A 25,347-nucleotide genomic window follows, 5' to 3' on the forward strand; every position below is an offset into this window, starting at 1 on the left:
ACATGGCTGTGTGAGGATTCGAAGCCTGGTCTCCCAAGTCATAATCCAGCACCTTAACCACTACACCACACTGGCTCTTCACACAACCTGTAAAGATATTTATAGTGCAATCCTATGTTTGTTTACTCAGAAGCAAGTCTCAGTGTATTCAATGGGGCTTACTCAATAGGGAAATGTCTAGAGAACTGCAGCCTCAAGTGATAAGGAACTTGTTTTTTTTAACAAGCCTTTTAAGTTGAGACCTTATCCCAGTCTGTGTCTGTGTTGGAATTGCTTTTTAATATGTTTTTAAACCTTTTCTTTTTTTTAAAAAAAGTGTTTTTAAAGCTTTTAAAAAAGTTTTGTTTTTATATATTTTAAAGTCTTTTTTTATGATTTTAAAAGTGCTTTTAGTGCTTTTGTTTGCCGCCCTGGGCTCCTACTGGGAGGAAGGGCGGGATATAAATCAAATAATAAATAAATAAATAATAAACTTCATTCACCCACCCCAAAATTCAGAATCATGCCACTTTCAGCTGTTTTGCAACTGTTTATACTTGTTTTATGATTTTTGGTTTTTAAAGGGATTAATTTCTTATTGTGAGCTGCCTTGGTTTCCACTCACCAACCCTACTTCACAGGGTTGTTGAAAAGACTACACACACACACACACACACACACACACACACACACACACACACACACACACACACACACACACACACACACACACACACACACACACACACACACACACACACACACACACACACACACACACACACACACACACAGAGAGAGAGACAGAGAGAGAGACTGAGAGAGACTGACTGACTGACTGACTACTTGCAGGTGTAAACATATACCTCACATAATCGTTTATTATCAAACCAGTTGGTCATTGCAGATCATTTTTTTTTAAGAAAGATGAGTATTAGTTTTCTACATAATAAAAACTGTGATACCTAAGTAAGCCCTGCCTGATTGCTTTAAAAATAGGATTGGAGGGGGAGAGAAAGATTTACAACACAAACAATTCTTTGCTATGTTTACTCAAAAGTCCCATTAATTTACAGCACAATCCTAACCATGTCTACTCAGAAGTAAGTCCTATTGAATTCAATGGGGTTTACTCCAGGTACATGGGATTAGCATTGCTTTACTCCCAGAAAAGCAAGTATTGGATCAAATACTTTCATATTGGGAAGGTTTTCAAAGCACTGCCCTCTTCAACAGCCCAGGGTCTGACTCTTGCACACAAGAAAAAAAAACCCTGAAAGCCATATAGTTACTTACTCAAACTGAAAATCTCATAACCACAATTTTCTGACGTTGCAATGAAGTCTAGGCACTGCCTGGGTCAACAAATAACAACCCTGGCTTCACTTACTGGCTACAGTCCTGAAAGGGCGGGGTTAAAGTTACGAGCTGCTATAACAGATCTGTTAAACAGATTTAACAGTCGCGGGGGGGGGGGTGCCTGATGTTTTGGTGCATATCTCAGGAACCAGATCATCTAGAATTTTTTTTTAAATTGAAGCTGAGAGTCCAGAGATTAAGGTGAGTCACCCAGAGACCTGGAGGAGACCCCCTGAAGCTGGAGTATCCGACCGAAAACTGGACACCTGGTTGGTAACCCTATTGGGTACTGATGTGGGAGACCTGGAACTAGCCAGGCTGTAGCAATCAGCTGCATAGCAGAGGGTCAAGACAATAGGGTGTACATACAAGAGAGTGAGAAAAGGGGGAAGAGGTTTTGCAGATATAGCGAAAACAGCTGCACCATGCACATATATGTACTTTCTGTCTCCAATCTGAACACTACTGCCGGGGGGGTGGGAGGTTTTGCTTCCATGTATATCCTTTTTCTAGAGCAGCCTTTCCCAACCAGTCTGCCTCCAGATGTTGTGGGACCACAACTCCCATCTTCCTGACCATTGGCAATGCTGGCTGAGGCTGATGGGAGTTGTGGTCCAACAACATCTGTAGGCACACTGGTTGGGAAAGGCTGCTCTAGAGAATAAGAAGCAAAGGAATATAGGTTCGAGGGCACTGCATTTTTGAAAGCTGTCATTCTCTCTCAGTACTGAGCAATGTCAGCAATCATGGGGGTCGGGGAAGTAATCAATATCTGGAGGAAGACAGCTTATGGAATCCAGTAAGGTTACTCACCCCTTGCTTTCAGGAGCAATGGCAAGGTTTCCCCCTTTTTTTTGCTGCATCTGTCTGCCTTCGTGCAGGGAGGGAGAGATGGATGGGTATTCATGAGAGAGCATATAGAGGAGAAAGCAATAGAAAGGGAAGCTGATGGGATAATGGAAAGAAGGAGGAAAGGAGGAAGAAAGTATGGGTCTGTACAAGCATGAATTACAAGATGGAATTCATTTAATCCTAGCCTTGTTTATTTAAGATTTTATTTTAAAAAGTGTAATGTTGTCACCTTTTGTATAAAAAATAGAAATGGTCCCATAGGTTGATATATCCCATTGAATATGAGGCTATCATTTGAGTAGACGTGTAGACTTTCAAGATTTCTTCATATTCTTAGAATAAACAACTGAGCCTTCCAAACTTCTGAGCTACAACTCCCATCATCCCTGAGCATTGGCCATGCTGACTGGGGCTAACAGGAGTTATCTGAAACATCCGGAGGGTACCTGGCAGAATAGAGCTGATTGGTATATTGAAAGCAATACAGCTTTAATTTGAGAAAGCACATATAACTTCTAAACGATTTTATTATGTTAATAATTATCCTGGAACTCAAGATGCCATAAAAGAAAGTTTCCAGATGGTCTTGTATCCAGGTACTGATTTGGTGTGAAAAAGGTAAAGGTGTCCCTGCACTTGTAGTGCGAGTCGTTTCCGACTCTTAGGGTGACGTCTTGTGACGTTTACTAGGCAGACGGTGTATATGGGGTGGGATTGCCAGTTCCTTCCCCAGCATTTCGTTACCCCCCTGCATATGCCAGGTACTCATTTTACCGACCAAGGATGGATGGAAGGCTGAGTGAACCTCGACCCCTTTTACTGGAGATTCGACTTCCTCCTTCCGTTAGAATTGAACTCCGTCCGTGAGCAAAGCTTTTGGCTGCATTACCGCTGTTTACCACTCTGAGCCACGGAGGATCTTGATTTGGTGTGAAAGGGTCCCAAATTGCGTACAGTGTATCAGGCCCAGAAAATGCTGTGGACATCCCTGCTTATGTGTTCAGATAACCCACTGTGGAAAATTATAATTCATAGTAGCATGGTAATGCTGGGGGAAAGGGATGATGTTGGGGAATACAGAGATTAAAGACATAAAGGATGCCAGGGAGAAAGACAAAGGGAAAAAAGGTGCAACTGGGTAACAAGAGTGGAAATGTTTAAAGGCAAGTAGTTCAAAGTAAATGAAACTAAACCAATGTACAATAGAAAAGAGGGAGATGTGATTGAAACTGCAGAGCAAATGAGGCAGGTGGTGAAATTATGAACAGCAGATGCCTTAAAGCAGCTGAAAGGAGATGAGCATTGCACTAATCCAATTTAGGAATGATGGAGTAGTTGTAGTATCAGCAGTGAGATTTTCAAAAATATAAAAGATTGGAAAGTGCCACGTCTTGGTAGGGGGTCGAATCTGAAAAAGATAGATCAAATTTAACAAACAAATTATCGTCATTATTAAGGGCTTAAAATTCTACTGAAAAGAATAAAATACAGGCATTTGTCAGTTGCTTAACCATTTAAAAAACACTTGAAAAGAAGAAATAGTGATACTACCAGGAAACAGAAGGGGGATAAATTATTCTATAGATTTTGCAGTCTACTTGCTGAGGGTTGCTAGATCTATTATGTATTTTTAAAACTTGTACCATGCCTTTCTACTAAATCCCATGGCAATTCAAATAAAATCAAATAACTGAGGTTACAGCAGAAAACACTATTTGCAGCTGATTCCCCACATTTTAAAAAAAATAACTGTAAAGGAGTTTGAAAATTGCACCCCCAAAAAGTGTAAGGAGAAAAATTGAAACATGTTAATGTCTTCAGGCTTCTGGGATACAATTTTCTGTCTCCTCAATTGCCAGTAGCCCTTAAGGCAAAAGTGAATCAGAGGTGTGCACGGACAACCTAAAGTGTTTTTTCCCTAGCACAGTTAAGCTGCGCAACACTGATTTATCTCCTGGAAAGGAATATTTGGCATTGCCTCTGCACCTGAGTCATAGAAGTTATAGTGGTAGATGTATAGAGCATCAAGCCTAGCAAAAGCTTCACAGTCATCTTCAAGAGTCTTCAGTGCAGCTGTTGTTAACAGTCTAATTTGGGCAGCTCTCCTTAGGTAGATAATTCAAAAGGCACGATGACATGAAAGGCTGTGGGCAGTATCCAACAAAGTAGTTCTGCTAGCACAAGGACTTCTGGCTGCAGAACAGAACTTCCCTTGCTCTCCCTGCATGTCCCCTAAATCTGTTCTGGGGGTTCCTCCAACTCTCCAGAGCAGATTGGGGGGGGGAGGAAAGGGAGAAGATGTTCCATTGTGTGAATGGAAATCTTTGCGTGAACTGAAATCCTTTCTTGGAGACTGCCCTATGGTACTGTAGGATTGGGTTTTGGGAGACAGTTGCCTGTTCAGTTGCCAACTGGTGAGGAATGTTAAGCTGTTCATGAGGTATACTAGGCTAGCTGTTCTGTGGCTCAGCTTGTTGACCACTTATCTGCTGGTCTTAGGGCAGATACTGTGTGCCCTGTTAGGAGCAGATTACAAGCTTGGGTGCAATACAAGGTTCTACACAACCTACTTGATTCCTTGCATAAACCAAACGTGGTCTTTTGGCACTGACAAAAAAGAACCTCACACAGTTTGAATTGTAACTGCTGCAGCAGCATCCTCTGTATATAATGGGTATCTTGTTCCTGGACCATAGGCTCACAAAATTGAACATGCCAGAAAAATACTACAGGATTGTCATCCGGGACATAATCTAAAATGGAGCCCATTCTGTTACATATAAATGAAACACTTAACACAAGGGAAGTTACCAGGCATTGGGAGTGGTATTCCGTATATTTTGCCTACAGTTGCTTTAACATGAGGATTCAGTAATTTCTTATCTGAGTGGCTTCACATCACTTCCCTCCTTCATAAATCTCTACCAGATTGGTAGGTTTCTGATCAACACATTTTCCTTAGAAACCTTGTTTCCCTTGTTCTTCAGAGAAGGTACTCAAGCTCCTTTGGTTAACTGCATTCCATTCCTTCATAGTTGACAGATTCTTCTATACAATGGCACAAAGAGTTCTAGGTAACAAAATTTGTACATTATTACTATTTGTAAAAAACTCAAAATGTAGTCTTTTCAGATCGTTAGTTTTCTAGCAAAACAATAAAATCCAGTATCTTCTTTTCAGGTATCTGCCACATTTGCAGCAAGTTTGGTAACTAGTCCTGCCATTGGAGCACATCTGTCTACTCTATATGGTGATAACTTGGTTGTATTAATTGCTACAGTGGTGGCTGTTGTAGATATCTGTTTTATTCTGCTGGCTGTACCCGAATCTCTGCCTGAAAAAATGAGGCCACCTTCATGGGGAGCCCTTATATCATGGGAACAAGCAGACCCCTTTGCAGTAAGTTACTATTTGTGTTCATTCTCCTTTATTTTTATTCGTTATTAAAAGCCTATAAGGAAACTTCCTAATGGTAAGATCTGGTCAATAGTGGAAGAGACTGTCTCTGGAGGTGGTGGCCTCTCTTTTGCTACAGATGTTTAAGCAGAGGCTGGTGAATGCTATAGCTGAATCCTGAGTTGAACTAGATCAGTGGTGTCCAACACTTTTTTCATATTTACTGAAATTATGGCGAATGTTTTAACATTTTTGCCGCTTGACAAAAATAATTTTTAACTGTGTTTGGAGAGTAGAAAAATACAGTGTGTTGAATTATTTATTGATAGAATTGATGAGAAATCTGACATTTTTTCATTAAGCAGTGCAGGGCAATCAGGCATAAAATTAGTTAAACGCATCATAACTCCCTCCAAATTTTTTTCCAATATTTGCAACCTGTATTTTTATTTCACCATTTTTACCACAGAAAAAGTTGATTCACAGAGCCACATTGAATAAAAAATTGAAAAGTTTTGGAAAACCTGTGTAGAACCGTGAACTCGTTTTGATTTAAAATATGAGTCCACATTGTAACAATTTAGTCATCTTTCAAATGTTGAGTGCTTTGAAGTAAAATCACATCTGTCTTGAAAAGGTGCTTCTCTGAAGAAAGAAGCCTCACAAGGTATTGAGATAGTTGAGAATTGTGGATGTCAAAGTGAAGCAGATTTTTCATGAATTCATAAGTAATTCTGTACTTTTCAAAGTCAGAAAAGTGTATAGGACTCAAGGATGAACTTGTGATAGTTAAGGGCTGAGGGTGGATGCTTCTGCACTGGTACTTGTATAAATAATTTTATTTAAAAATAATAAAATAGATGGTAGCATCAATTTGCCACAGGACAGTAGCCATTGTGCCACATGTGACAATGGACACCAAGAGTCTAGATAAGCTAATGATGCTTCTGAGAATGAGGAACTTACCAGGCATTATATATCTGAGATCTTGTGCCCTGCAAATATAATTCACCTGACCTGTCTTCCCAATTGTTAAAGTCATACTAGTAGCCTCAATTGCTACTTGTGGGAAGAAGTGAAGATGAGAGAGACAACATTTTCAGTGATTGTTATGGCCCAGGTGACTGACTAGGACCCTGAGGCCTTTGTTACTGAGCAGAAGTGAGGCAGGCTTTGGGGAAGAAAATGAGGCCACTGGAGGATTGAGTTGTATGTTTGTCTAGACAACATAACACATGAATTGCTTTTATGAATTTGCCCAGAGGTCCATTTTAGTACAGCACTTGATTTCGATATCCCACACCATGTAGGAAACTTTAAAACTGAAGAAACAATGGTCTTGGTAGGCATCCTGTTCACAGTTGTTTAAAGCAAACAACAGGTGGAACATATTTTGACAGTTCCATTCAGAAGGGTGAAAATCACCTGTTCAAAATGTAATAATCCTTTCCAGATGCTTCTTTTTGACTTACTTTACTTTTTTTTACAGTCTTTGAGAAAAGTTGGAAAAGATTCTACAATCTTGCTGACTTGCATCACTGTCTTTCTTTCTTATCTGCCTGAGGCTGGCCAGTATTCTAGTTTTTTTCTGTATTTGAGACAAGTAAGTAATTTAAGCTATATTTTAAGTATTTCGCAAGTTGTCCTTGATAGATAAATTAAGAATGCATGTAAGGAACAAGCAAAGCATTAAAAGTATCACAGCTGTACATAATATGTAGCCGTCACATTTATTATATATGTATATATATGTATATTTTTGTGTAATAGCTATAGAGATGCCAACAGCATTGACCAAAAGGGAGAACTTTTGGATATACTCTCTGGACACATTGGCACCACATGGCCTGAACCTGGAGGACAGTACCACCACTACTTAGCTTCTGCAAATGAAGCCCCTCTGAGCATTCCATCCTCAAAGCTCTATAACTGCCACCTTGGTAACAGCATTTGTATGATAGCAGCTAATGAAGGCGGAAGCTGAAACTCTTTGGTATTACAATAAAAACATCTGTTTAGTTAATCAGAATTACATGCATACATTTTTAGGTGATTAATGGAATCCTTATAGGGATCCAGAGCAAGCTTGGGTGAAGTTCTGTTTGTTGCTTTCAAAACTGTCTATCTGTATATCTGTATGTGTATATATATACAGTATATATATAAAACACTTATGAGAAAAAGGCAGTTCACACAACAGTAAAATCACAATAAAGATACAAAGAAAGCAATTTTATAAAGCAACAATACATCAATCAATTGTACCACACAATTAAGGTAGCTACTGGAATTCAATAGTGTAATCTGGAGTTTATGCAAAGTGTAAGTCATTGGTACAAATGCTAAAGCTGTTTAAATAGTACAGTGGCAAAAATCCAGGCTACATGACTAATGACTGCAGGAGGACTCCTTTTTTCCTTTTAACAGTAGACCATTATCTTTCCCTTCTGTTCCTTGATTGCAAAGGGCAAGCTGCTCTGTGATACTAAAGAGGTTCAAAAGTGATTTCTGATTCAGCTCAGAAGAAAGACATATCCCTGCTTTTGTAAAATAAAGCAAGCTTGGAACAAGCTCATTATTATTATTAGGCCAAAGTGAAGGCCAAATGCTTCCACTTTCTATGTTCTACACTTTCCTAATAGGCAAAGCAAATGAATGGAATTTCATTTTTATTTATTTATTTTATTTATTAAATTTATTAAATTTGTATAGAATCATAGAGTTGGAAAAGGCCTATAAGGCCATTGAGTTCAAACCCCTGCTCAATGCAGGAATCCAACTTAAAGCATACCCGAGAGGTGGCTGTCCAGCTGCCTCTTGAATGCTTTCAGTGTTGGAGAGCCCACCACCTCCCTAGGTAATTGGTTCCAATGTCGTACCACTCTAACAGTTAGGAAGTTTTTCCTGATCTTCAGTCAAAATCTGGCTTCCTGCAACTTGAGCCCATTATTCTGTGTCCTGCACTCTGGGACAATAGAGAAAAGAGATCCTGGCCCCTCTCTGTGGGACAACCTTTCAAGTACTTGAAGAGTGCTATCTTAACTCCGCTCAGTCGTTTCTTGTCAAAGCTAACCACTCCCAGTTCTTTCAGTCTCTGCTCATAAAGCTTTGTTTGCAATCCCCTGATCATCCTTGTTGCCCTCCTCTGAAGCTGTTCCAGTTTGTCTGCATCCTTCTTAAAGTGGGGTGGCCAGAACTGGACACAGTACTCAAGATGGGGCCTAGCCAGTGCCGAATAGAGGAGAACTAATACTTCACGTGATTTGGTAACTGTACTTCTGTTCATGCAGCCTAAAATAGCATTTGCCTTTTTTGCAGCCACATCACGTTGGCTCATATTCAGCTTGTGATCAACGACAATTCCAAGATCCTTCTTGAGTGTGGTATTGCTGAGCCAAGTATCCCCATCTTATAACTGTGCATTTGGTTTCTTTTTCCTAAGTGTAGAACTTTGCACATATCCCTGTTGAATTTCATTCTGTTGTTTTCAGCCCAATGCTCCAGCCTATTAAGATCCCTTTGAATTTTCTTTCTGTCTTCCAGGGTGTTAGCTATCCCTCCCAATTTTGTATCATCTGCAAATTTGATAAGCATTCCCTGAACCTTCTCATCCAAGTCATTAATAAAAATGCTGAAGAGCACTGCGCCCAGCACTGAGCCCTGTGGTATCCTGCTCGTTACTTTCCCCCAGTTTGAGAAGGAACTGTTGATAAGCATTCTTTGAGTACAATTCTGTAGCCAGCTATGGAACCACCTGATAGTTGTTCTATCCAGCCCACATTAAACTAGCTTGCTAATCAGAATATTAAGGGGCACTTTGTCAAAATCTATACTGAAGTCGAAATATATTATGTCCACAACATTCTCACAGTCTACCCAGGAGGTTACCCAGGAGGTTATCCAATCATAAAATGAGATAAGATTAGTCTGGCAGGATTTGTTCTTGATAAATGTATGTTGGTTTCTAGTAATCACTCCTAGTAGGAGCCCAGGGCGGCAAACAAAAACACTAAAAATTCTCTAAACATTATAAAACCCCATCTCTGAGCCTCTTTTAGATAAAATGCTTAATATGCATGAATATTGATCCAAATGCAGATAATGGCGTGAAGGCAACCTAAATGTGCTAATGCATATAATTTCATCTTGATACCTTTGCTCCAAACAAACACAACAGCAGGAAGAGTATCACTAGAGTAGAAGTCATTCTGAAGCTTTGTTAGAAAGTTTAATAGGTTCTAGTTGATGATGCAGAATAAAATAAGGATTAGAAATGATGAAGGCATACCAAAGGGGTGGGGATATATAAAAGTAACTTTGGATGCATACGTAGAAATAATATTTGCTTGCAGGTTAAAAAGTAGGCCTAGGTAGCAGCCATTGGTATGACTTCAGTAGCTTGTGTGGGATACAGAGGACTAGCTGATGTAGCTATGTTAAAATAATAATAAAGCATACCACTGGAAAAGTTTGATTGCCTTTGGTCAGATTAGAATTGGCCTAATGTATTTTCCTGTGTGTTTGCTGGAAGGCTAGTCTTACACAATTTCCTCTCACTACCACTCGCACAGGCACATCCCCAAAGGTACTTCACTAAGTATGAAGGGAAAGGTATGGAAGCATTTCCTATCAAGAAGGGAATACCATCAGATATGGGTTGATGATTCCCTTTACCACCTGTAATAGAGTTTAATTTATAGTCCTATACTAAATATGATCTATCTTATAAGACATGACATTTGTCTTTTAATGTCATGACCTACGTTTGAACAGAAGTTGACTTGATGTTTGTACTGGATCTCTACTGCTGTCTTCCTTTTTTTGCACTTCTAACGTTTCTGGTTATATCCACCCCAAATTATTTTACCTTCTGGTTGTTCAAATTTGTCCTTACGAAAGATTACTTTTTCTGGTTTTTCTAATTTTGTAAACTAACAATAGATATAGTCATTTGTCATTTACTGTATATCAGTGTAGTCAACAGCTGTTTTTTAAACTTCATGCACATATTATTTGTGTTTTGGTTTATCTACAGGTGATAAAATTTGAATATGCTAGCATTGCAGCGTTCATAGCTGTGATAGGAGTACTCTCTATAGTTGCTCAGGTAAGCATTTAGGGCCTGTGAAAAAGTGGGTATGCAAATTGCAGTGTTGTGACTGAATTCCTCTGGGTTTCCTGCAGGCTGTCACAAATGATCAGGCTTTCTTTGGGGACAATGAAACTTGTTTGTCCATGAAACATCTGACAGTTATGTTCAAGAGAAAACTAATTTCACAGCCATATACCTTATGAGGGTATGAGACTTTCTTTGGGAACCTGGCTGATCTTGCTGCCTTTCTGTGAGACACCAGTTTTCTGGTTTATGGCAAATTTATTTATTTCATTTACTTATATCCTGCCTTTGCAGGATACAAATCCATCCGAAGTGATTTACGAGTAACATCAAAATAAAATTTAAAAACAGTAGTAAACAGTATTGGCATATAAAAAGTAACTGGGGTCCTTCCCATGGAGCAGTTGGTGGTAGATAGCCTTGTGAGGGGAGTGGGCAGTCCAGCTGGAGCAGGCACTAATGTCTTTCCCAGACTCCTTCACTCTCCCAGGATACTTTAGAATTTCCTTTGTTTTCATAATTTTTCTTACAGATCTAACCTATTTATTTATTTATTAAATTTATTAGTCGCCCATCTGGCTGGCAATCCAGCCACTCTGGGCGACGTACAAAATTAAAAAATATAGTTACATTAAAATATTAAAATCTCAACCAATAATAATAAAACCTAACCCACCCCAAAAGCCTGTTTGAAGAGCCAGGTCTTCAAGGCCTAGCAAAAGCTTGTCATAGGGAGGGCATGATGGAGATCATCTGGGAGGGAATTCCACAGAGTGGGGGCCACAATTGAAAAAGCCCTCTCCCTAGTCCTCACCAGTCTCGCTGTTTTAACCGGTGGGATGGAGAGAAGGTCTTTCAAGGCTGATCTAGTTGAGCGGCATCGCTGATGATGCTGGAGGCGCTCCTTCAGATAGACTGGGCCGAAACCGTGCAAGAAAGATCAAAACCATCACCTTGAATTGGGCTCGGAAAACAACTGGTAACCAGTGCAACTCCTTCAGCACTGGAGTGATGTGATCTCGCATTCTGTGCCAGTTGCAGTTTTTGACCCGTTTTCAAGGGTAACCCCACATAGAGCGCATTACAGTAGTCTAGGCGAGAGGAGACCAGGGCATGTACCACAGATGGGAGCAGATGGTTGGGAAAGTAGGGGCACAGCCTCCGTATCAGATGGAGTTGATACAGCGCTTCCCAGCTCACAGCCGAGACTTGAGCCTCCATGGACAGCTGGGAGTCAAGAATGACCCCCAGACTGCGGACTTGGTCTTTCAGGGGCAATTGCACCCCATTGAGTACCAGGTCAATATCCCGCAGCCTTCTCTTGTCTCCCACAAACAGTACCTCGGTTTTGTCAGGGTTCAGTTTCAGCTTATTCCTTCCTATCCAGCCACTTACTGACTCCAGGCACTTGGACAGGGTTTCTACAGCCAACCTCGGTGAAGATTTAAATGAGAGATAGTGCTGTGTGTCATCCGCATACTGCTTCAGACATTGCAACCCAAATCTCCTAATGATAGCCCCCGATGGCTTTATATAGATGTTAAACAGCATCGGGGAGAGGATGGAGCCCTGTGGCACCCCACAAGCGAGAGGCCAAGGATCCGAAACCTCATCCCCCAATGCCACTCTCTGGTATCTCCCAGAGAGGAAGGAACGGAACCGCTGTAATACAGTTCCCCTTATACCTAAACTCTCCAGGCGGTCCAGGAGGATACCATGGTCAACGGTATTGAAAGCTGCTGAGAGGTCCAGGAGGACAAGGAAGGTACATTTGCCCCTGTCCATCGCCCTCCTCATACCATCTACCAAGGCTGTTTCAGTCCCATGTCCAGGCCTGAAGCCTGATTGAAATGGATCCAGATAATCCGCTTCCTCCAAATGTGCTTGCAACTGGTTCGCCACCACCCGCTCAACCGCCTTGCCCAGAAATGGTAAATTCGAAACTGGGAAAGTTATTTAAATCTTGGGGATCCAAGGAGGACTTCTTTAGAATTGGTTTTATTACTGCCTCCTTGAGGGCTGATAGCATTACTCCCTCTTCCAGGGACATATTTACCACAGCCTTGATCCCCTCGCCCAGTCTATCCTTGCAGCTCATAATGAGCCATGACAGACAAGGGTCAAGTAAGCAAGTGGTTGGCTTTAAGGTTGAAAGCACTTGGTCCACTTCATCAGAAGGAAGAAGCTGGAACCGATGCCACACCACCAGAGCGCCACTGGCCGCCTCTGGCTCGCTCACTGTGTCCACAGCGCATGGAATAGCACTCTTTATACGATCGATTTTATCCACAAAGTGCTTTGCAGATTCCCCACAGGAGGTCTTAGTATGTTCCGTCGGTTCTGGGGCAGCTGGACCGACCAGGCTCCGGACCACTTGGAACAGCCTCCTGGGACAGCACTCTGTGGACGCAATAGAGGCAGCATAAAAATCCATTTTTGCTGCCCTTATCGCCACATGGTAGGCTGCCGCCACCGCTCTAGCCTGTGTCCGGTTGGCCTCAGAGCGAGATTTCCGCCACCAGCGCTCTAGCCGTCTCACCTCCCGCCTCAGAGTTCATACCTATGGTGTATACCACGGCACCGTCTGAGCTCTATTCAGGGGGAGAGGGCGTTTCGGAGCCAGCCGGTCTAATGCCCCAGTGATTGAAGCATTCCAGTCCCTCACCAGGGTCTTAGACGAGTGCCCGTATGCATGCTCCAAAGGCTCCCCAAGTGCATTCAGGAATCCATCTGGATCCATCAGATGCCTGGGGCAGACCATGCTAATGAGTCCTCTACCCCCGCTGAGGGTTTGTGGCATCGACAAGTCCATCCTCACCAGGTAGTGATCTGACCATGACAAGGGGGTGATGGATGTACCCCCCATTTTCAGATCACTCCTCTCCTCTCCTGAGACAAACACAAGGTTGAGTGCATGGCCAGCTACATGGGTGGGCCCCGTTGGAATAAGGTGCAGCTCCCAGGAAGCCATGGTTTCCATGAAGTCCCGAGGCGCCCCTGTGAGGGTGGCCTCCGAATGCACATTGAAGTCCCCCAATACCAACAAGTTTGGGGACTGCACACGTACATCCGAGACCTCCTCCAGCGAGTCCGTTGTGCAGCGGGGTGCATGATACATGAGCAGAATCCCTAGACTGCCCTTCGGGCTCAACCTCCAGTACATGCAGTCAGCAACTTTCAGTGTTTCAAAATAAAATATCTACAGAATGAAATTACAATGTATCGTTTGTAATTCAGTAATATGAGAGCATTGGTCAGGGGTCTGATTACTTTTGCGAGGCACTGTAAATGGAAAAATGATTTTTGACCTTACATTGATTCATTTTATTATAAACATACAGAAAACCCAATTTCAAAGACTTTTTTCTCTGTTTTTGCAGACTGTCTTTCTCAGTATCCTAATGAGGTCTATAGGGAATAAAAATACAGTTCTCCTTGGCCTTGGCTTTCAGATGTTCCAGCTGGCTTGGTATGGGTTTGGTTCTCAGCCTTGGTAAGTATAATGCTGTCAGAAGAGCCACATCTTTGCCTGCTTGCTTTAGTACTCTGTTTCTAATTGTTGTATAATTGCTGTTGTGTGTATTGTACCTTTCACAGTACTGTAAGTCACCTTGGGTTCCCCTTTGAGCTGGCAGTAGGGGTGGTGGTGTAGAAATATTTTGATTAATAAATAAACCTTGCGTATTTTTGAATATTTTTCTGAGCTGTCTAGGTCAGAGGTCTGCAGTCTTTTCAGATCCGAAACCAATCATTACTGCAAAAGTGCATTTGTGGACTTACTTAGGGCGTTACCCAGTGATACTGTTCTGTTAGCCCAAGGGCTTCTGGCTGTGCAATGGAACTTCCCCTCCCTCTCCATTCACTGCATGCCTTGTGCACCCTCCTCAAAACTGATCCAGAGGATTGGAAACCCCAGAACTGATTTAGGGGGTGTTATGGGGAGAAGGGAGGGGAAGTTGCCAAGCCCAGCCAGATGCCCTTGAACTAACAGAACTACTTCTTTGGATACCACCCCCTATATTTTGTATGCTGGTAGTGTTTTTACAACCCTCTTTAAGTCTGCTTGCAGACCAGTAATGGGTCTGAACCCACCCACTGAAAACCAGTATGGTAGATTAATTGGCAGTTACTTTGATTACTTCAGCTTTTGTATCTGTAGAATGCTCTTTGGTCTTCATTTGACTTGCAAGTTCACTGTTTCCGTACTCTTTTGGGGTGTTTCATACTGGTGTGATCAGAGTCTGATGTTTAACTTCAGAGAGCACATGACTACTGTACTATTTGGCATTGTTGTTGTTACCTGCCCTTCACCCAAAGGTCCCAGGGCGTGTTACAACAAATTTAAACACATAATTAAAAACAGTTAAAAACAATCTTAAGCATCACAGAAAATAAGGTGGGTTCTAAAAATATACATCTGAGGTGTTGAAAGGTGTGTCTTCAGCATTGGCCGAAAGTGGTACAGTGAGGTTGCCAGATGCATCTCGATGGGGAGGGAGTTCCACAATCTAGGGGTTGCCTCAGAGAACGATCTCTCCCGGGCCGCCATCCCCCAACATCCGAGGTTGGCGGAACTACTAAAAGGGCTCCCTCTGCTGATCTCAACACCCAAGAGGGTCTATAGGGGAGGAGGCGGTCTTCTAGGTATTTGGGACCTAAGTTGGTTAGGGCTTTGAACACTAACATGAACACCTTGAACTGGGCCTGGAAACAAACTGGCAGCCAATGCAGCTGTTTTAAAATGGGTTATATGAATTATGAGAGCCAGTGTGGCGTAGTGGTTAGAGTGTTGGAGTACGACCTGGGACACCAGGGTTAGAATTCCCACATAGCCATGCAGCTCACTGGGTGACCTTGAGCCATTCACTGCCTCTCAGCCTCAGAGGAAGGCTATGGTAAACTTCCTCTGAATACCGCTTACCATGAAAACCCTATTCATAGGGTCGCCATAAGTCGGAATCTACTTGAAGGCAGTCCATTTCCTTTTTTTCAATATGAATTCTAAAGGGAACCCCGGCCAGTAATCCGGCTCCTGCATTTTGGACCAGTTGAAGATTCTGAGACATCTTCAAGGGCAGCCCCACAAAGAGCACATGGCAGCAATCCAGTCTGAAAGTTACCAGAGCATGGAGCACTATGGTCAAGTCATCATTTGTCCAAAAGGAACCAAAGCTGGCGAACTCCTAGCCTACTGAGGCCACCTGAATCTCTCATGATAGTGTTGGATCAAGGAGTATCCCCAAGCTGTGGACCTGGTCCTTCAAGGAAAGAACAACTCTATCCAGAACAGGCTGTCTTCCCACCTCCTGGACATGAGACTCTGGACACATAGCACCTCTGTCATTTCAGGATTCAGCTTCAATTTATTGGCCTACATCCAGTCCATTACTGTCTCCAAGCACCGGTTCAACACCTCAACTGCCTCTCCAGATTCACATGGAATAAAGAGATATAAATGTTTCAGATGGAATAAATGTGGGTGTCATCAGCATGTTGATGGCACCTCCAAATCTTCTGATGACAGCTGCCAGAGGCTTCATATAGATGTTAAATAGCATGGGACACAAGATGGAACCCTGTGGAACCCTGCAGGATAATTCCCGTGGTGCTGAACAGTAACCTCCCATAACTATTTCTTGGATGTGGCTCGAGGTATGAGCGAGACCACTGAAGTACAGTGCCCCCAACCCCCACATCCTTGAGACGTTCAAGAAGGATACCATGGTTAACAGTATCAAAAGCCACTGAGAGATCAAGAAGAATGAGCAGGGTCGCATTCTCCCTATCTCCCTCCCAACAAATGTAATGAACCAGGTGGACCAAGCCAGTTTCAGTGCCATGGCCAGACTTGAAGCCAGAATGGAATAGATCCAAGTACTCGGTTTCCTTCAAGCACGCTTGAAGCTTGACCACTACCACTTCTCAAGCACCTTGCCCAAAAAGGGGATATTTGCCATTGGGTGATAGTTGTTTAACACTTCTGGGTCCAGGGAAGTCTTCTTAAGGAGGGGATGCACCACTGCCTCCTTCAAGGCAGATGGTACCTCCCCTTCCTCCAGCAAAGCATTAATTACTCTCTGGACCCACCCAGTTAATCCCCTATGTATAGTTCTCAGCAGCCAGGATGGTCAAGGGGCAGGTGGTGGGCCACACTTCTTCAAGCAGCTTGTCCACATCCTTAGGCCACAGTCCAGTACAGGTGGAACTAGAGATGTGAAGGCCCGGGAAAAAAAACAGAAAAATTCAGGGGGAAAAACTTTTTTCCGGGTTTTTTCTGAAGCCGTTTTTGTTTTTTCTGAAAAATTTGAAAAATTGAAATGAAGAAAAAATGGATTATAGAATGTTTTATTGAAGCATGATGAATAAAATGTTTCACTGAATCTTGGTCCCCCCCCTTTTTTTTCTCAGTCCTTTTTATGCGAATGGATGCTTTATGTCTGCTTGACTCTGTGGAAGACTAGCAGAGACATAAATAATTTTCTTTGTTATTAATGTTGATAGTTTCTTCTGGTTTTTTTTAATTGTTTTTTGCCTGCCCCTCATAAACTGGCAAAATGGAAGAGGTTCCTTACAGGTCAGGATCTTGTAGATCCATTGTTTACAAAAAAAAGTAAACATTTAAAAAAAGTAAATTCAATTTGTAATAATTGTTTGCATAAAATGTACTTTTAATATACCAAATGTGATAATTTTATGCCAAACCAACTTGTACATAATAACATTTTATGTTCCTGAAGTAACAAAGTGACTTTTAATCTGTAAAAAGTGCTAATACTGTGTTTTTTCCATTTTTCTGAAAATTTCCATTTTTTTTTTTGAAAAAACCCTGATTTTTTTTAAATGGCTTCAAAATTTCTGGAAATTTAACATCTCTAGGTGGAACAGATAGTGCTCTGGACACCTCTGTTCAACCTGCTCTGTCCATGGCATCCAACTCTGTCCAAATCTAATTTTGTCCCAGAAGTGCTGTTCTGTACAACATTGTTATTGCAGGCCTCCGAGGGTGTCAGAGCAATGCTGTCTTGGCCAGATGACAAAAGCCCATTTACCATTCAGAAAAGCTCTGCTGGCCTGTTACCTGCGGACGCAAAACCTTACAGTTCTTGCTATGAAATGTAAACACTGTTTGTACTTCCGGACAAGTTGGGGGTTTTATCCTTCACAGTTCCTTTGCTGTATGAAGTTTATGTGCTGATATTTTCAACTCTATAGAATAGTAAGGATTTAACAGGCAGGTTACCATGGGTGTTGGCATCCCTGTGGGGGATATCTTATACTCTCTGGCTGTAACATTTCTTTGTTTACTTAGCAGCATTTGTGTGAAATTGGGCTGTCACCTACTGAGTTGCCTTAACACTGCTCCTTGTAATTGGCAGCCACTGGTGGGGTGAAGAAACTTGCTAACTGATGGTCCTGGTACCTTTGAGTACTGATAAAAAATTACAGCTAGTGGGATGGGAAACTTCACATGGGGATGCAAACCCGCATGGCAGCTGTACTATATAGCCTGACTATAATTCTAATGCTACCTACAAGATATGGTAACAGCTGGAGAGTTGGCTTTTGTTTCTGAGTAACTGCTTCTTACAAACGATGTAATGGCTTTGCTTTGTGTCTTTTTCTTAGGATGATGTGGGCAGCAGGAGCTGTAGCATCCATGTCAAGCATTACGTTCCCAGCAATCAGTGCTCTTGTGTCGCGAAGTGCAGACTCAGACCAACAAGGTGAATGCAATAACTTTGTTTTACCATGATATGTCTTCCATAGAACTATTTTATTTCCAAAACCAGCATGCACACATTTACTTCTGGATTAGAACACAAATTATTCGCTTTGGGATGTTCCCAGAACTCTAGAGGAAGTCAGCTTTGATATTGTGGAACTTCAGAACCGATGGATCAGTGCAGTCATCTCTTCATGTAGCAACCTGTGCCTTTAATTTTAAAAATTATGGTGTCCCAGCATACATTCCTTTCACACTCTGTTTTTTAAAAAGCATAAATGTATTATTGACTCTAATAGTACATAGCACAATTTTCATAAAAGATTGTGACATTATGTTTTCATTCCAAAAAACAATGGCTCAGATTTCTGTTTCCAGAGGGGAGTGAGAGAGAGAGAGAGAGAGAGAGAGAGAGAGAGAGAGATTACTAGTGATAATTACCTCTAGCAAATTCAGTCTCACAGGGTCAGTAAGATTGTGAGAAAAATCTCCCAATTACTTGCAGCCTCTCTCTCTCTCTTGTCTGAATAGGCATGTAGATTTTGGTACGTCTCTTCTCTTTCCTGTAAGATTACTATAATTCTGACTAAATCATATAGAATGGGAATAAAGTGTTGGCATTAAAATGAGAAAACATGCCCTTTTAAAAAATAATTTGAGTGTGTAAATACAAATTACAGCAGAGGAACCCCACAGTGTCAGTGTTTTTGTAATTAAGTATCCTTTGAAGTATTTTTAGTAGTTAGGAAGTGGATGCTAACACCATCTAGTGGTGATTTGAGTATGTGAAAGTATTGAACCATACCGATTAAAATAGTTTTCTCAAACAGGCTACTTTCTGACAAGCCTCAGTGCCACAGCTTGCCCAGTGCTTCCTTATTTCCTGCCCCATCCCCTAGCCATGCCATAGCCTTTTGGTTGGACCAGTGCCAGCTCCAGTAACTCCTTGCATGCTGAATAAAAGGTAGCTGGGAAACAGAAGTTTAGGAACAGTACAGAAGGAGGAGCCAGAGGAAATTAGAAATTGATAAAAGTTAATCTTTCAATAATAAATTGGGAATAGAAGGGAAAGAGATAAGAGAGGAAATCTGTTTTGGAGGAAGAAATGAATGTAAAAGGACCAGGGAGGAGGGATGAAAAAAACTGACATTTTTTTTGGGGGGGGTGGATGTGCAAGTTCAGTGTAAAAAGAGAGTGGAAGAATAAATCGCAGGAGATTGTGTAAATACTTTCGAGAGGCATGTAGAGATGGGAAGATGAAAAGGGGGAGCGTTCTCCAGTTAAAGCTTCTGGACCAGTAAATTCTGCCTAAAATGGGGCAGCTGAGTCACAGTACATTCAGATCAAAGAATTTGGCAATTTCCAAATATTAATTGGATGTCAGCAGAAAGTGACGTAGTGGTTAAGGTATTGGACTACGACCTGGGAGACCAGGGTTCAAATCCCCATGTAGCCATGAAGCTCACTGGGTGACCTTGGGCCAGTCACTGCTTCTCAGCCTCATGAAAACCCTATTCATAGGGTCGCCATTAGTCGGAATCGACTTGAAGGCAGTACATTTCCTTTTCCTTTTAGAAAGTGATGTGAGCCAGCTGATTATGCCAAACTCTTCATCCATCAGTCACCAATTTGTGACTAGCTCTGCTCCTGTACTACCATTTTGTGACTGGTGTGTTTCAGTAATTTTCAGCCATCTGAAGTGGGCCCTTGGAGGTAGAACCCCTTGGATTAGAACTTTCCTTTTCCTTCGTTGAAACAAATGATCTAAGTCATTTTGAAACAAGAAAAGTTCTACTTCGAAGAGCATATTTATGTACTATACTACTTGTATGTGCTATTTTGAAGTCCAGTTAAACCTCGTTAAAGGTTTTTATTCATACCTGATCAATTTGAAATCATCAACCTGGTAACTCATGATAGCTTGAATGTCATTAAACTGCAGACTTTCGAGTTCTTGCATTTTAAAATGGAAATGATTTCTCCTGGTGTCTTGTTCTTTTACAGGCGTTGTCCAGGGGATAATAACTGGAATCAGAGGCCTTTGCAATGGTCTTGGTCCTGCTCTCTTTGGCTTTATATTCTTTTTGTTCCATGTGGAACTTAATGAGTTGGCACCTGTCCCAGATTCTGATAAAAAAGCTATGCAGGATCCAAGTGATGAGGTAAATGATTGTAAATATTAACTGGCGTGGTTTTTAAAAGGCATTCAAATTATTGTTGGTGTTAAATTTCTTGATTAAAAGCTGATGATACTGTTATTATTTATTAGACTTGTTAGTTGCTTGTTACACAAATGTATCCAAGTGGCTTAGAACATGTTTTAAAACATAAGTAAAAATACATTATAATGACACATGCACACAAAAATACAAACTTAATAAAAATATGTAAAAAAAAAATCCTCCCCAAATAATAGCAGCAGAAGGCTTTGGCAGCACACTAACAGGAAAACAACATCCTGATTTATCTGAACCCTGGGGAAAAAGATAAGGGTTTTTTACCTGATGTTGGAAAGATGTCAGTGAAAGCGCCGGGCAGACTTCACATTACATGTGCTGTTCTAGCTATATTTTAGGGGCTGAGTAAAAATCTGCATAGATGTCCGCACAATAATATATTGTAGCATCAAACTATACAAGATAGCAATTTCTTGGCTTCATGGCTGCTTCGAGGGTGAAATATGGAGTAAACCTGCAACCAGAAGATCTCTAGTAGTTAAGTTAGTAGATGGGGATATGATTTCCTTTTACAGTGTACAGTTGTTACCAGCAACACACCTTGAATTTCTCCTCTTTCACCTCTTAACAGCACTGTTCTATGCCTATCTCTTAGATCTCAAAATATAGGAACTTCTATATTTCTATATTCTATATTTGAGCATACTTCTGCCACCTTTCCCTAGTCAATTCTGGTTGTAAATGCTATGTTTTTACAGCTGTATATTAGAACCTTGGCTAAAAATATATATAATACCTTGTTGAAGGACAAACTAGTAGCAGTTATGTGATTATTCCCTATGGGTTGTATCCAATGGAATTGTGTGAACAGATCGTCAGCTTGCACAGTGGAACTTCTCCCTCCACAAAAAAACCCCCTCCACCTGTTCTGGGAGTTCTACATTTTGTTCAGGCACTCCTGGTTACTGATGGCTTTTGTAGTTCAGATTTAAAGTGTGGTTTTATAGAAATTATTTTGAAGGTTAGTGTGGATGCACTTCAGATTTCATTTCAGACTGGTTGCTTTTTAAAATCGCTTGTAGGAAAATCTAAAACTTCTTTATGTCCATGGAAATATTTTTCACAATACCCAAAAATTGCCTCTTCTGCATTCAGGTCTATGAAAAAATGATTTTTTAGATCAGGTGTGGGGAACCTTTGGCCATCCACGTGTTGCTGAACTACAACTCCCATCGTCCCTGGCCTTTGCCATGTGTGCTGGGGCCAATGGGAGTTGAACTTCAGTAACATCTGGAGGGCCAGAGGTTCCCCACACCTGTTTTTTAGAAGTGAGGCTGAAAGCTTTTGGGAAGTATAATATTTAAAACTTAATCTTTACTTTGTCATTTGTGTTTGTCAGATATGTAATGGATGATTCATTGCACATGCCCACACAGTTAATCTGTTTTATATTGTTTCCTCTTTGCCAGTGTACTTGGGGTGTTTTATAATGGAAATTACCACTATTTCAGCACTTTTTGGTAGTCTTCTGTGTTTAATAATTTACAGTTTGTGGCGAATGCAGTGCTGAAGCCTGCAATAAAGGCCCTCTTGAGTAAAATATTTTACAAGTATCTGCAATGTCATATTCTTCATCAGGGCTGATATGGGCTTAATCCTTTTATAGTGCAATCCTGTACATGTCTTCTCAAAAGTAAGTCCTATTGACTTCAGGATTTGGGCAGGCAGATATGCTTGAGTTTGATCCAGTTGTTCAGACAGCCACTGTTCTCTGCATCAGCTTCTGCCTTGTGGCACCCAGACAAGCAGTCTTGCCTGTTTCTGCTGCTTCCTTGCAGGACAAAGTGAGACACAAATGTGGGCTGTTTTTTTATTAACTTGGATGGTACTTGAAACCAGTGAGATTTCTCACCACTTCCAAATGCTGCCTCCACTCAACATGACATCAGAGAAGAAACCTCAGCCCTCTTCTGAGTTGGGGCAGGATATGACCCGATGGAGACCACAAATTTTTGAGTGGATGCCAAAACCAGCCAAAATTTATCATCTTCTGATTGAACTCTTGTGTTGTGCTTTGTAAATTAATTTGATATGGTTTTTATTGTACTTTGTGTATTCTGTTGTAAACCACTTCGAGATCTTTCAGATAGTGAGTGGTCTATAAATGGAAATATCATTATCATTGACTTGATTGGCAAATCAGTTAAGCAGTGAAACTAAAAGTATTGTACTGGTAACATATGTAGACAATCATGAATGCATAGACACAGTTTTGCACAGTCTCAGTGTTTATATTTAATGCCTCATAACTTCATACATGATAACTCCTTTCTCTCTGCAGAGTGCAATTATACCCGGCCCACCATTCCTGTTTGGAGCATGTGCAGTCCTTCTAGCTTTTCTGGTTGCCTTATTCATTCCTGAGCACAGTAAAGCCAGCAGTACCAGAAAGCACAGCAACAGCATCAGCAGCATCCAGAGCGGCAACCAAGATCGAGGCAATGATGATGACATTGAGCCACTGCTGCAAGACAGCAGTGTATAGGAGCTAGATTTTCCTAATGTTCATATAGTCTGCAAACAAGCAAAATCTGTGCACTGAGCTCTGAATCCAGAGCAGGACTTAACCGGAGTGAGCTTTTGATCTATCAGAAGCTTTGCACATTTCACCCACCTAAGGTATGCTGTGTAGGTGGCCATGGATGTCCCGTTGGGGCTTATTTAAGTACTTTTTAAAGTAACAATCCAACACAGTTATTTTTCCGTATCTCATTTCAAATGCTATCGAGCTCAACATTGAACTGAGAATATGGAATACAGTATCTGGAGAAATCTTCAGACAGAATTGAACTTACTGTGTACCCAAATTCACTGTGAACAGACCACAGCCCCTGCCAAAATAGTGAAAAGTTACAATGTTTCCATTGAATGCATACTTTGTTGTAGCACATTTAGATTTTGGAAAAAATAACAAAATCCCTTCGTTCTAATTAATAAGCTGTTTGGTAAAGTGAATGTTGCATAACTGCTTAGAAGTGTTACAGGATAACTTCAACTGTTCAATATAAGTTATTTGAAAGTCTTCAACCCTTATTCCTGAGGACTTATATGTCAGGGCTCCAGTTGGAACCTAAAAAGGGCACAGGTATTCTCAGTTGATGGTTAGTAATGCTCACTGAACTAGATAGCACCACCAGTGTAGCCAGTTTTGACATAAGACTAATTGACTGGATGCTGAGGCAATTTACATTTACTTGTGTGTATTTATTGCATCTTCTGTCACTTCTATCTGCCGTATGAAGCACGCCCCCTGTTAATTTCACTCCTGCCTTAACTGCTACTTGGTGTGAGTTTGTTTCCAACTATATTTAGCCTTCATACCAATCTTCTGAAGACTCTCATGGATTATAATTATGAAATGTCTCTCCAAAAGAGGCTCTAAAAATGGTTTAGTTTTTACAGAGTATCATGCTATAATTTTTAGAGACATTTTATGGAATTGCATATATTTCTATATATTTTGCGGCATTTGAAATGGACCGTTACACAAAAATCTGACCAGGTAACTCTTATGAATGTTTTATATGTCTTAAATATATGTAGATATTTGTAAGAAGTTTTACTTTTTTCCAGATAAGGTACTGTGTAAATCTTGTATTTATAAATGTAATGAGGGTGATGGATATACAGCTTTTATAAAGGATTGTGTAATGACTGAACAAAGTAAATATATATATATATATATTTTGAAACATGTTCCGCCTTAAGCAAGGATAACAAATCTTTTGTACTATGCAGTTTGGTTTTTAAGTTAATAAGCTTCATAATGCATAATAAATTTGCAACCTATACAATATACAAAATTCAAGTGTGATTTTCCTTTTATTCTATATATTTTTTCACAATACTAAATCTGTGTTTGAATAATTTGTAGTACATTCTTGACTAATTGATTATGACATATCGGTCCAACAGTGGGCTTCCTTTCTTGCTCCTCCTCACACCCCAGCCCCACTTCCACTATGCTAAATGACAGTATTGCTATATATGTAAATATAAACCTATCATAACTATGGATTGCTGGGAGCAAATTTTCCCTTCAAGAAAGGGACAGTTTCTGAATAGTTAGTATCAGGGAAACTGAGGGGATCGCAAAGCTATCAATGAACTTTCTCAGGACAAAATTAATACTGTGTTGGTATCTCCAAGTATAACTGAGACAAAAAGAAATACTGCAGTGTCTGTAATAGTCACTGACCAAGCTGTAATAAACTAAAGGAGTAGGGTTGACAAGCTATTGTGCTGCCATAATTCACAGGCATTCTTGTTTTGATTTTTACACTGTGGTTAAACTAGATCAGAGTTCATTTGGTGATATGCATCCCAGGGTTGATAATTCTCATTGTCTACAGCCCAGAGCCTCAGTTGGCAATTCAAATTGCATCATCAGAAATGCCTCGTCCGTTAGGTAGTTTGTTACCTCACATTTTCACTACTGATGCATTTACTAAGATACCATGTTTCCTTGATGTTGCATGTGTGCGCACATGACTGAGGCTACAATAAATGTAAATGTACTGCCTTCAAGTTGATTCCGACTTACGGCGACCCTATGAATATGGTTTTCATGAGGCTGACAGGCAGTGACAGCACTCTATTATAAAATTGTCTGCCAGCTTGATGAATCCCAAGAAATGGGGAGGGGAAGAGAGAGAGAGAGAGTAAGGTGGAAATATAAGCCTTTA

The 25,347-nt window shown here is 40.9% G+C and overlaps 1 protein-coding gene across 2 annotated transcripts in view; it reads left to right on the forward strand.

The window, feature by feature from the left end:
- The window catches only part of LOC133384267 (hippocampus abundant transcript-like protein 1), a 44,855-nt gene extending 20,390 nt beyond the window's left edge, over positions 1-24,465 (forward strand). The window contains exons 6-13 of one of the 2 annotated variants that reach the window (XM_061626191.1): positions 5,371-5,589; positions 7,076-7,189; positions 10,622-10,693; positions 12,240-12,467; positions 14,083-14,195; positions 18,329-18,426; positions 20,430-20,587; positions 22,944-24,465. In XM_061626191.1, coding sequence (XP_061482175.1) covers positions 5,371-5,589; positions 7,076-7,189; positions 10,622-10,693; positions 12,240-12,467; positions 14,083-14,195; positions 18,329-18,426; positions 20,430-20,587; positions 22,944-23,147 — 1,206 coding nt within the window. In that variant the 3' untranslated portion in view covers positions 23,148-24,465. The remainder of the gene's footprint in view (positions 1-5,370; positions 5,590-7,075; positions 7,190-10,621; positions 10,694-12,239; positions 12,468-14,082; positions 14,196-18,328; positions 18,427-20,429; positions 20,588-22,943) is intronic. The other variant, XM_061626183.1, reaches the window with a different exon arrangement.
- Positions 24,466-25,347: the final 882 nt, after the last annotated feature.

This window comes from Rhineura floridana, chromosome 1 (genome assembly GCF_030035675.1).
Source record: "Rhineura floridana isolate rRhiFlo1 chromosome 1, rRhiFlo1.hap2, whole genome shotgun sequence".
NCBI lineage: Eukaryota > Metazoa > Chordata > Lepidosauria > Squamata > Rhineuridae > Rhineura > Rhineura floridana.